Here is a 13,129-nt window from a genome sequence, read left to right on the forward strand (position 1 = left end):
GCTTTGTGCTTTATCTCCGCCAATCCAGCACTGCTGCTAGTCTAGAAGCGGTCTTAGCCGAGTGTCAATGTTCCCGCCCTTATAACGCCCTTCCATATGATATTGTCTCATTGACCTTGTGTGTTCTTTCCAAGCAAGAATATCCAGGTTTCGGTTGGATCTACTTCAAGGTGAATCCACTAATCACATTCCTTTTATATTCCGTTTTTTTTAGCGAGTTCTATCTGTGAGTAGAGGAGTGTGTGGACGGAGACTGTGCATTCATGTGCTTGCGAGTGGCGTGGATGCGGCATGCGTCAGAGCGTGTGGGTGTGAGGATTTGTGCTCTTCTCGCTCTGTGTAATGTCTTCCGCATATGCGCAACGGATCGCTCAACATTGTCTGAATAACATTGGTGTCTCCAGGGTAACCTCCCACCAGACTACCGCATCAGTCTGATCGACATCGGATTGGTCATCGAGTACCTCATGGGCGGAGCCTACCGCTGCAACTACACCAGGAAGAGGTTCAGAACGCTCTACCACAACCTCTTCGGCCCCAAGAGAGTAAGTGACAATAGAGAAATGAGAGCACAGCAACATGCCTGAAGCCTGCAGCCCCCCCCCCCCCCCCCCTCCCAAAAAGTGTTTCTCTGAACAGCTCCTCTAAACGTCTGAAAACATGAAAACAACAAAAAAACAAAGATAGAATGATAAAACTCACTTTTTTTTATACATTTGCACTGGTTGTATTCTTACTTACAACTAGCAGTTTTCAAGCAACTGCAACGTGCCCTTTGGGAGAATGAGTGTGTTTTTATTGAGACAGAGAGAGTGGATTGAGAGAGAGAGAGAGAGGGAGAGTCTGAGAGATAGAGTGAGATATCCACCTCTGTATTAGACTATGCACTGTAGATGGCTATGCAGATAATACACTTTAATGCGCTGTAGTGGGAAAACATCCCCAAAAATAGACACCGTTGTATCACCAGGCTCACAGGAGGCTTGGTCTACTTATATCAGCAGCAGAATCTCACTCACACGGCAGCCAGCTTTTTTATTATTCATACATGGCCTGTTTCCACTGCAACAGATAAAACCTCGATTTAGCATGCTCCTCTTTCGCATAAAAACAAGAGGTCACTGATTACACTGATAAAGGTATGTATGTTCACATGCACAGTCCGCATATGTATGTATGTGGGCCAGTGTGTGTGAATACATAGATGTAAATGTGCATTTGTGTGTGTGTGTGTGTGTGTGTTTGTGTTTATGTGTGTGAAACGGTGTGTGAGTGTTAGATAGGGTGTGTGTGAGTGTGAGTGTTTGCTTGGATCTTCAAAAAGACATGGAGACAATAAATGAGTCTCTCAATTTTTTTTATCTTATAGCCCAAGGCGCTTAAATTACTTGGGATGGAGGTGAGTCTTGTGTATCTATCTTTGGTTCTTTATATAATCTTCACAAAATACCCTCAGTAATAACATCCTAATGCATGATAATGTCTTCATAGGGAATTATACCCATTAGCCCTCATGTTGTTCACTGCTCCGTCCCCCACTGTCTGCTAACTCCTTTATTTTGGCGTCGTGGAAATGCCCCACACTCACAAACTTCTACTGTTCGTTTCCTTCACACGCACCCCAGGACGACATGCCAATCAGGAGAGGCCGCCAGAAGACGACACGCAAACGTGAGGAGGAAGTGGACATCGACCTTGACGACCCCGAGATCCACCACTTCCCCTTCCCCTACCACGAGCTGATGGTGTGGGCAGTGTTGATGAAGCGCCAGAAGATGGCGTTGTTCTTCTGGCAGCACGGAGAGGAGGCCATGGCCAAGGCCCTGGTGGCCTGCAAACTCTGCAAAGCCATGGCCCACGAGGCCTCGGAGAACGACATGGTGGACGACATATCGCAGGAGCTCAACCACAACTCCAGGTGATGAAGCATTGGTACTCACTGACCAGACGCTAAGAGCCCTTTTACAACAAGTCACCATGCAACCTGAGCTTATCAGATTACTGTTGGATTGCTAAAATGCCAAGTGTAAATGCTTTTGACATACATGCAGGACACATTTGAAATCTGATTGCTAAAACCACATTGATGGGAGTCTTGAGACACACTGAAACAGCAAGTTAGAGAAGTGTGAATGGATCTGTCTTGATAGCCGTGTTTGACAGCACTATGGTCAACTGCCATCTAAGTACCTACTCATCTCGAGTGTCAATATGTGTCGGTAAATTGCAATCGGATTTATATCCGTGTTACATGCACGGCTCAATGCAGGAAACATGAAGGGGAGGCCACGCAGTATTCAATAAAAATAAGTAAATAATTAAAAGGATAAAGGTTATTTTAAAGAATAAAAGGGAGGACCAGAGCAGCCTCGACTACCGGCTGGTCAGGGCTTTTGTAGCCCAGCCAATCAAGGACACACCTGTCCACAATCACCTGCTGCAGAGACAGAGAGAGATTGCGAAAACAAGAGAGAGAGAACAGGCATGCCAATATCACAGGGCGGGGCCTAGACCCGCCAGGGTCGTTACAATCCGTCTACAGAAGAAGATTGGTGTGGCCAAGTGCAGAGGAAATGTGAGTCCACAGTATCTGTATATTTATTCAGATTCACATGAAGTCACATGAAGGACAAGGCGTAACATGAGATGACAAAGGTAAATAAGATGGAGCAAAGTCAGGAGGCTATACTTCAAAACACCCCTTTTGTGCCGCACTCAAGTTCCGGACACTGATTCGTCCTCCATACTAGCACAGATGTTGTGTGACTTACATGATAAAATACAGATGATTCACAGAGAATCCTTGGGTGGACTGTCTGAACCGGGGATTTGTATCTGAATCAGTTTGAGATACTGGAGATGGGAAGAGACCACACATGTCATTAGGGAGGAGAGGAATTGTTGAATGCCAAAATGTGTTGCCCATTAAAGTGATGGTGATTGACCCTCTCAGCTCTGCCAAATGGAGGGCTTTGAAATTCACAGCTGGGCTCATTAGAATGTGTATGTATGTTTGTGTGTGTGTGTGTGTGTGTATTTATATATGCAGGAGTGGGCCTGTGGTTTCATGCTGTCAGTGTATGGGTGTGTGTGTCTTAGTTCATGAATTTATATCTATGCCATGGTCTCAATCCCATATTTTTTCTTCAGAGAGTTTGCTCAGTTGTCTGTGGAGCTCTTGGACCAGTCGTACAAGCAGGACGAGCAGATGGCCATGAAGCTTCTGACCTACGAGCTGAAGAACTGGAGCAACGCCACCTGCCTGCAGCTCGCGGTCGCAGCCAAGCACCGAGACTTCATCGCGCACACCTGCAGCCAGATGCTGCTGACCGACATGTGGATGGGCCGCCTGCGTATGCGTAAGAACTCAGGACTGAAGGTGAGAGCCAGGGTTTTACAGGGGAGACGTGCCATTTTGGGTTGAGCTTGATGTTTCATCCCAAGTTACCATAGGGTGTATGATGGGTAATCAAGAAGAAATAAAGACAAGAGTTGTCCACAAAAAGAACAATTCATTGGGTCTTTAGGGGATTATTGGCTGCAGAAAATTCCAACTTAACGACGATCTACAAAAAGGACTCCACAAAAGACCCTCCACAAGATTGTTCGACAAAGAAACTTCACGAATTCCCCTTCACATGCATTTAATTGCATTTTTAATAGCGGGAAAAACTACAGTATTAAAAGATCTCAAATAGTAAATGTACACAACACTGTAGGCTATTTTTGGATGCCGTCAAGTTTAAACGCTGCTGCAGCTGGTAATTATAGAATCTTCAAAGAAGTTCCCTTAACCCAGATCTAATTAGATGGTTTCAGAGTTCTTGAATGGATGTAAAGAACCAAAGGTGGAGAATAAGCCCTTAAGGGTACAACCCGGCCCCCTGTTTTGTACAGGTGCTTTTATCCTCAGTAACGTTAAGTGGGGTGATATCGCCCACGTTAACGTTTCCCTCTCTACATAGGGATCAACCTTATGCTCTTGGTGTGATGAGGACATGAGCTACAGGCTAAGCAACAGGAAGACTATATCAGTGTGGAAGACCACATTAATATTGCAAGGCAGTGGGGAAAGTCAAGTGCTTTACTTACTGCATATTTAATATTTCAGAATCTTCAAAAGGGTTGAATAGCTGACTAATATGGACAGTTTTTCCTGAAAAAAGGCAGCAATGCACTGAATATCTTTTGCATTTGGTAAAGAGAAGAAGTGAGGTGTTTGCATTCTAATGAAATGACATCGCCTTACCTCGACACAGGCAGTAAATCCCAATCTGAAACCACATACCTGATTCATCTTGACAGTGAAATGTAGTTGGTCTAGACAGAGAGCCCAGAGGCTTGGCACCCTGAGGGTATGACCATGTAGCTAAGAGCCAAACTCCAAGCAATTAGCCTTTCCCTCAGTGAAACCCTTGGCAGGTGCTTGGATCTCAGAATACATCTGGGCTGTGAAAAAAAAAGTGTGTGTGTCAGGACCCAGGAGGGGACTCAGGTGCAGATCAAGATACGTTTTTCAACGAAAGTAATTTAATGCAAAACAGGCGAGGACAACAGGGGAAAAAAATCTAAATCCCAAAACACAGGCAGAGTTTGTAACCAAGAAAGCAGTCAGACACCGGCAAAACCATCCAAAATCCGTAAGGCTACAACACAGTGATGAACTAAACAGGCAGAAGTCAAAAACACAAAAACAGGTGTTTTACATAGTACAAAGTACGAAAAGTACTAAGACGATCTGACAAACTAAACGTGAAAGGGCAGGGTGAACAAATGAAAAAAAGGTGAACAAGGAAAATGGCTGGAAATTAACAATGACAAGAAGCAGACCAAACAAGGTGAGGGGTGGAGTCCAGGGCACATGGCAGGGAAAACAAAAACAAACCCATAAGTGTCACACAATGACAGGCAGGAGGAGATAACACACAAGGCTCTGATGCACCGAGGAAGACGTCGGAGGAGGAGGAGGTGAAGAAGAGAAAACGAGAGAGTAACCGAGCAAGAAAAAGAGTCGGTCTCGGACTGGCTTTTACTCGTTGGCGAGAGCTAAAGTTACAAAAGAATGCAGATACCGAGCTGGCCTTCTTTCTGCTGGACTAGTCAATAATGACCTACTAGCTGTCCTTCTATGTCTTGTGTCATGCGAGAGTACTGAGAGTGTGAACCTATCAACAAAGTGCAGGAGTTTTATTTTATTTTACCAAATAAAGTTGACAATAGTATTTAACTGGATTTTATCTTCTGGATTTTGCCTGATTTACTTAAAAATGTAAAGATAAAAGAAAGAGAGAGAGAGAGAGAGAGATGAAGAGTACAGTACAGTGTAGGGATGTGGAAGTGTATTTCATAATTAAATAAATGCCAATATTAAATCAACCTGATGCTTTGAAGAATATTAGGGTAGAAATTTCAAAAATCTGCCTGATTTAACGTTACTTCCTGTAAAAACCTCACCACTAGAGAGATACAGGTACAGATAATGACATATCTGTACTTTACTGTACTGTAATTTACTTGATGGTAAATGGACTGCATTTATATAGCGCTTTTCTACTCATTGAGCACTCAAAGCGCACAGATGCCTCAGACCTCTACTCGTTCATACAATGGCAGAGGCTACTATTTAAGTTGCCAACCTGTTCATCGGGAACAATTGGGGGTCAGTGTCTTGCTCACTTCAACACTTGGTGAGAAGGAGTCAGCGTCGAACTAGCAACCTTCCAATTGCTAAATGACTACTCTACCTCCTGAACCACTATCGCCACTATCACCTCCGTATCACTCAGGCAGGCAAGGCGAGTCAGCCGCAGTGGTAGAGAAAGCACGAGTGGTGGAGTTTCATTATTTACTCCCCGCGCGTCAGACCTCACCGCTGTCCCCACGCCACCTCCACACTGTTCTATTGAGACTAATCATTTTTTAATTATCTCACCTGCTCAGCGCTTAAGGGGGGGGGGGGGTTCGTTGCAGGAATATATAATCCAACAATTCGCCAGTGACTAAATATAGGCTCTCACTGCAGAGAGTCGAACAAAAGAATTGAATGTGTGTGTATCAGTGTGTGTGTGTGAGAGACAGAGTGTGAAAGGTCGAGATAGCCATCACGGTTAGAGCTAGATGGAAACTCATGGAGGACTCAGGAGGTAGAAGATGTTAGAAGAATGAGGTTTTTATTTCCTCACATAAGGCAGGAAAACAAGGACATTACTAAACACAAAAATAAAGCAATAGAAATTAAGCTTTTTCCAAGACAAATAAATGGGCATCATAGCCTCAATACAAATATGCACAATAAATAGTCGACTATGTTAAAAAAGGACCACATTAACTGGTCAGTGAGAGCTTGTAAGGCTTACACCTTATTAAACACGATACCTCTCCTGGTCAAACGTGAGAGCTCGTAAGGCTTACGCCTTATTAAACACGATACCTCTCCTGGTCAAAACAGGACACTCTGTCGAACAAAAGAAAAGGCGAGTTATAGCCTAGACACGACCTCCAATTGGCTCAAGCCAATTATTAAACGGCAGGTGTGTCATCGGCCCAGGCACCAACACCTGTGGCACACAGCCATACGTAAACAAATAATGTCCCACACAGCTGGGAGAAACACGACACCATGGTAGCAACTTGGCTCGGTGACGGCATAGCCGACACATAATAAGGCAGCACAAAATACATTCTTAACACTAACTCGAGTTACCCGGAAATTATTACGTTTTAAAACTCGCGCTTGGTTGCGCCATTTTCACGCACCTAAACAAACAGACGCAGGACGAGACACTAACAACAGTAAGACGTACAATGCAAAGTGATATTTCGATATGTTTTGGTAACTTCAATAAACGGAACATTTATGACAAGACATTGAATGTGTGCTGATTTTAACTGAACTAAGACCCGAACATCAAACATGCAACACACACACAAAACACCAGCACCCAGTCCAGTAAAGGCAGCAGCCTACAGGCTGCAGTGGCGGGTCACGCAGGTGCCCCGTCACACAGAGTATGTGTGTTTGTGCGTAAGCCAATGAATTTGAATGTGATTCTTGGCATTTTCAAGGATTTCCATTTGTTTGTGCATGCCACAAATGTCTATGTGTAAATATGTGTTTTGCACATGCGTGTAAGTATATGCATGTTGGGGTTGATATGCATCGGTATATACCCTGATGATAACACAGTGTGTGTATGTGTGTGTTTGTGTGTGTGTGTGTGACTGTGTGTGTGTGTGTGTGTGTGTGTGTGTGTGACTGTGTGTGTGTGTGTGTGTGTGTGTGTGTGTGTGTGTGTCCTGGTGAAGGTCATCCTGGGCCTACTGCTCCCGCCATCCATCCTGAGTCTGGAGTTCAAGAACAAGGATGAGATGTCGTACATGCCCCAGGACCAGGAGGCCTACCTGCAGGAGAAGGATGTGGAGGAGCCGGAGAAGCCCCCCAAAGACAAGGAAGAGGATGACATGGAGTTCACAGTAAGATCCTACTGTGAGACGCAGTACAACTCCGTGGTGAGAGAACCCACCTCAGCCCGACCTCACTCACACACACATGCACACATACACACCCACACACATACACACCCACACACACACACACACAGACACACAGACACACACACACACACACAGACACACACACACATGCACACACACAGTCTTTACCCACACAGTAGGTCGGTGAAAGTCTTCCAATTCATGCTGAGGATGCCCAACTAAAACTACCTCAAAAATCTACCTCAAGTTATCTTTCAAAAGTATCCGCTAACAGAGACAACCTTCCTTTCAGGGAGGCCATCTGGATGTATGGCATAGCGGTTTCTCCTGATTGGCCTGTATCAAGTCAAATTTGCGTTGTTTCATTTGCAGTTTTCTAGCTCCCCCCTTTTCTCTCCTACTTGTTTCTTGTTGTCTCAGTGAAGACACGGTTGTGGAGTTGTATTGTCTCTTCCTGCTTTTTTTTGCCACTTTGGAAAACGTGTATGTGTACCTGTACATCTCTATATCTGTCTCTGTGTCTGTTTTTTTTATGTTCGTTTTGGTTGTTTGTTTTGTTTGTTTGTTTGATTGCTTTTTTTATCGTCTGTCTGTGAGTGAGTCTTTCTGTCGGTCTACATGTGTTTGGTCCCTTCTTGCTCTGTGTGCTTTCTCCTTTATATCTTCTTTTAGCGAAGGTCTCGTCTGATGTACGGTACTGTGAATGAATGCAGCATGAATACAGCCCCCCTCCCCTCCTCCCGCCACCCCCACCTTATCATTTCTGCAACTTTGGCATCATTCTGCATGCTTTTGGATGTCTGAACTGCATGGTGTCTGTGCCATAAGGGCTTTGCACAGACACCTTAGTCGCAGACACTGTATTTAATGAGAAAAAAAAACACAGGCAAATGTCTCAGTCTCATTTGCTGACATTGCACAAATTTAACTCTGCACATTTTGCATTCAACATCCTGCCTCAGATACACGTGGGGGAACAGGCCAACACTAATGGCTGAGAATGGGAAATGTTTTTCTAGACCGAACCAATTGAGTGGGACAGACCTCAGGGGACAGCATTTCCCATCACTTAGAGTGCAACCATTTGTGGTGATCTGATCGTGACATGCAGTTTAAAGAGAATCCTTATTTGCCTGTAAAACAGTTTCAAAACATATCTTTTCACAGCAAACACATGACCAGAATTGTATTGCAATACTCATGTAAGGAACTGCTTTCCAGATCGACAACATAATTGAGTGGGTGAAGGTTTCTGCATGTTTGTCTCTCTGTGCTTTGCTGAAAATAAAATGTTTGATTAGATTGATTGTGAAATCCTGAGGGACACTGTCCCTAGATAAACCAGATTAATAAAGAGTAAGGGAGCTATTCATCATAACAAGTTTTAGGTAACCAAAGGAAATGACCGTAGGTCAGCCTACTGAACGGCTATTGATATTGCATTAACAGAACAGCAAATGCTGAATAAAATCCTGAATTAAGTGGAGTCAGATTAATTGTATTTGCAAAGATTAGGTTTTAATCCATAATTAAATATTATATTTCAGCAAAGTGAAAAGAGACAAACACGCATAAACCTTCACCCACTCCCAGTTCCACTGTTGGTCTGGAAAGTGGTTCCCTACACCCAAAACCCACCATCAGTGCTTCTCAAATTAATTTTTGAAAATGATACATTTCCTGTCAAACACCAGTTATAATCCTCATGTGATTATGTGTTGTACCATGTGTCCATGAGTTGTTCTTAAACCATGTTTCGACATTATTAAGAGTAGTGTTATTGCAGTACTGTAATTTGCCATAATATGAATTGTAGTATACTATATATCTCTTTTGCTGAAAGTTAATGTCAAAAACTGATTTCCTTTAGGATAGAGGGTTAAGAGCATTGATTTTGATAACAAAACAACAGTTGAATGACTAATTTTGAGGAATAGGATATCGTTAGCATCAAATCACTGCGGGAAGAGATAATGATAACAATTTTCTGCAATTACCCACATACACTCGTGTTTCCCCTGCCTAGACATGTTGTGCCTTTATACGTGCGTACAGAGAGACGCCCAGCTGAGAGTGCACGTCAGAAACTATACTCTATGCTCAGTGTAGACCAAGCTTATTTAATCATACTGTCGAGACTGAGTAATCAGGGTTTTTTGTATGTTTGCATTATGTCTCCGAAATCAGGCCATTCCTGAAAGTGGGGGAAGAATTAGGTCGTTAGAGTGCATGCACATGCAGACATTATCTCTTCTGCAGGGCAAGCTAAGGAAGCGCTAAGCTAAGGAAGCACTAAGCTAGGGAAATGCTAGGCCAGAGAAGCACTAAGCTAGGGAAGTGCTAAACCTGGGAAGCGCTAAACTAGGGAAGTGCTAAGCCAGGGAAGCGCTAAGCTAGGGAAGTGCTAAGCTAGGGAAATGCTTATTCAGAAGTAGTGCTGCAGATGGCTCAGACTGAAAGTGGTGCAGACACAGTTCCCCAGGGACGACAAGCCGAAGCCTGCGTTTTTAAACGCCAGCAAAGTGTCAACATTGCAATACAATGTTCCCATGTTCCAAGAGAGTACCATGGTGCTGTGCTGTGTAACATTCATGGATTATTCCCTTCTCTCTTGGATGGAGCAGGTGTCTAGTCACTACAACCAGCATCCACCTTACTCCCCCCCCCCCCCCCACACACCTCTTTCTTGTCACAAACACAAACACCCTCATCCTTCCACAAGTCACATATTTCCCTCCACCTCACCAAAGACCATCCAAATCCATCACCCTCATTGTTGCATCCGAGTTACAGTATAAGACATGTTTGCTGTGGATGTGTGGTTTGTGGCCTATTGATTTCCTGTCCTTGTCTGTACTTCCTGTTCCCTGACAGGCCATGCTGGGGAAAGTGAGTTCCGAGGCGTCTAGGAAGAAGGAGGGGACGGAGGTTCAAAATCGGTATCGGCTGATCCCGATGGGCCGCAAGATCTACGAGTTTTATAATGCCCCCATTGTTAAATTCTGGTTCCACACGGTGTGTTACAAGTTTTGTTCTTAAAACAGTAAGATTGAGAATGCAATAGTTTCCTAAGATGATACGCAACATAATTGTAGGTGGAAACCAGAAGCATATACACTCACCGGCCACTTCATTACGTACACCTTTCTAGTACCAGGTAGGACCTCCTTTTGCCTTCAGAACAGCCTTAATTATTTGTGGCATAGATTCAACAAGGCGCTGGAAACATTCTTCAGAGATTTTCCATATTGTCATGAGAGCATCACACAGTTCCTGCAGATTTGTCGGCTGCACATCCATGATGCAAATCTCCCATTCCACCACATTCCAAAAGTGTTCTATTGGATTGAGATCTGGTGATTGTGGAGGCCACTGGAGTACAGTGAACTCATTGTCATGTTCAAGAAACCAGTTTGAGATGATTTATGCTTTGTGACATGACACGGTATCCTGCTGGAAGTAGCCATCAGAAGATGGGTACAATGTGGTCATAAAGGGATGGACATGGTCAGCAACAATACTCAGGTAGACTGTGGCGTTTTAACGATGCTCGATTGGTGCTAAGGGGCCTAAAGTGTGCCAAGAAAATATCCCCCACAACATTAATCCACCACCACCAACCTGAACCATTGATACAAGGCAGGATGGATCCATGCTTTCATGTTGTTTACGCCAAATTCTGACCCTACCATCTGAATGTCACAGCAGAAAAAATCGAGAATCATCAGACCAGGCAAAATTTTTACAATCTTCTATTGTCCAATTTTGGTGAGCCCGTGCGAATTGTACCCTCAGTTTCCTGTTCGTAGCTGACAGGAGGGGCACCCGATGTGGTCTTCTGCTGCTGAAGCCCATCTGCTTCAAGGTTCGTCGTGTTGTGCGTTTAGAAATGCTCTTCTGCATACCTTGGTTGTAACGAGTGGTTATTTCAGTTACCTTTTTATCATCTTGAACTAGTCTGGCCATTCTCCTTTGACCTCTGGCATCAACAAGGCATTTTCGCCCAGCAAAGTGCCGCTCACTGGATATTTTCTCTTTTTCGGACCATTCTCTGTAACCCTAGAGATGGTGGTGCGTGAAAATCCCAGTAGATCAGCAGTTTCTGAAATACTCAGACCAGCCCGTCTGGCACTAACAACCAGGCCACGTTCAAAGTCACTTAAATCACCTTTCTTCCACATTCTGATGTTTGGTTTGAATTTAAGATCCTCTTGCATTTTTACATGACTAAATGCATTGAGTTTCTGCCAAGTGATTGGCTGATTAGATATTTACTTTAACGAGCAGTTGAACCGGTGTACCTATTGAAGTGGCCGGTGAGTGTAAAGCCAAAAAGTAAATATGTTGATAAAATCCCTAGTGTGTGATACCTTAGATTTGTGGTTGTTTTGAAATGGTGGTGTTTGTTTTTCTATGGTTAAAGGTTTATAACCAATAGAATCCAAATTTTCAGGATGGGCATGAAATGTTATTCACATATTGGTTTGTTAGTTTTATACCCATCAGCTTAAGAATTAAACAAATGTACTCCCTCATCTGTGGAAAAACACAAATGCACTACAGAAACACCCCTGCTGACATCAGTGTAAAAGGAAAGTTATGATTTGAAGTGGACCAACAAAACCATGAATCCTGTAAACCTTAAGCTGATGCAGAGGCCCAGTAGAGTTGGAGAGGGGTAGTATTTTCACCCCGTCAACATTAAAAGTTATGTAAGCAGAGTGAAATGGGGCCCTCCATTTAGCAAACAAAAGAAGTGGAATAGTTTGATGGCGCTCTTATCATGCACTCAGCCTAAAGTGAGGTGAGTGTTCAGCACTCGTTTTTATTTCGAGCCGCTATCACCCGCTATCGCCCTCATGAATATGGGAATACAGTGTACCACGGCCGATAGCAGAAAATGAGCCCCCCTTTTTCAATTTTAGAGTACAAGTTTTTCAAAGCAGATCCTAGGGGCCATCTTGTGATAAATCTTTTTTATATATGCTATCTAATTATTTTACAGATGTCAGACATCGCTGTTGGAAAATGCTGAAGCGTATCTCAGTGGACTCCTTCACATTCATCTACTGCTTGTTAAATACCAGTTCGGCAACTGTGCCGTTACTGTGCAGATCCCATAGGCTCCATTGCTCAAAATGATTGGCCATGAATTTTACTCTGTCCCATGAACGCTCTCTGTGTCCGTCGTGCGCAGCTGGCCTATGTCGCGTACCTGATGCTGTTTAACTACATCGTGCTGGTGAAGATGGATCTCTGGCCGTCGACGCAGGAGTGGATCGTCATTGCCTACATCTTCACCAACGGCATCGAGAAGATGAGAGAGGTGGGGAAGGTCATACAATGTGGGGAAGGTCATACAATGCGCACAAGCTCAGATGTGGAGACACATGTTTCTTGGGGGTGGCATACGTGGACAGTTCAGCAGCTGTAATTCAGGCAACTGAGTCGCCACATGAAAGTAGACTTCTGCTGCCCCCTGCTGGTGAATCAACAATTACAGCAGAACTATGCTGTGGGCTGTGGTATTGTAGCTCCACTGATACAGTGCAACAATCACTTTAGAGGACAGAGATTCTGCCAAATTTGAACTAGAGATTTATCTACATCTATTTTTGACACCATTAATCCATGA

General features: G+C 43.9%; 1 protein-coding gene across 13 annotated transcripts in view; it reads left to right on the plus strand.

Annotated features, from left to right (window-relative positions):
• Window positions 1-13,129, plus strand: part of trpm3 (transient receptor potential cation channel, subfamily M, member 3) — a 90,033-nt gene that overhangs the window by 68,753 nt on the left and 8,151 nt on the right. For 3 of the 13 annotated variants that reach the window (XM_031570267.2, XM_031570265.2, XM_031570269.2), the window contains exons 13-20: window positions 135-170; window positions 405-545; window positions 1,370-1,399; window positions 1,626-1,918; window positions 3,151-3,379; window positions 7,306-7,473; window positions 10,369-10,509; window positions 12,692-12,820. In XM_031570267.2, coding sequence (XP_031426127.1) covers window positions 135-170; window positions 405-545; window positions 1,370-1,399; window positions 1,626-1,918; window positions 3,151-3,379; window positions 7,306-7,473; window positions 10,369-10,509; window positions 12,692-12,820 — 1,167 coding nt within the window. Of the gene's footprint in view, window positions 1-134; window positions 171-404; window positions 546-1,369; window positions 1,400-1,625; window positions 1,919-3,150; window positions 3,380-7,305; window positions 7,510-10,368; window positions 10,510-12,691; window positions 12,821-13,129 lie in introns of all 13 variants that reach the window. The other 10 variants (XM_031570261.2, XM_031570262.2, XM_031570270.2 and 7 more) reach the window with 6 other exon arrangements.

Source organism: Clupea harengus, chromosome 7 (assembly GCF_900700415.2).
Source record: "Clupea harengus chromosome 7, Ch_v2.0.2, whole genome shotgun sequence".
NCBI classification, from domain to species: Eukaryota; Metazoa; Chordata; class Actinopteri; order Clupeiformes; family Clupeidae; genus Clupea; species Clupea harengus.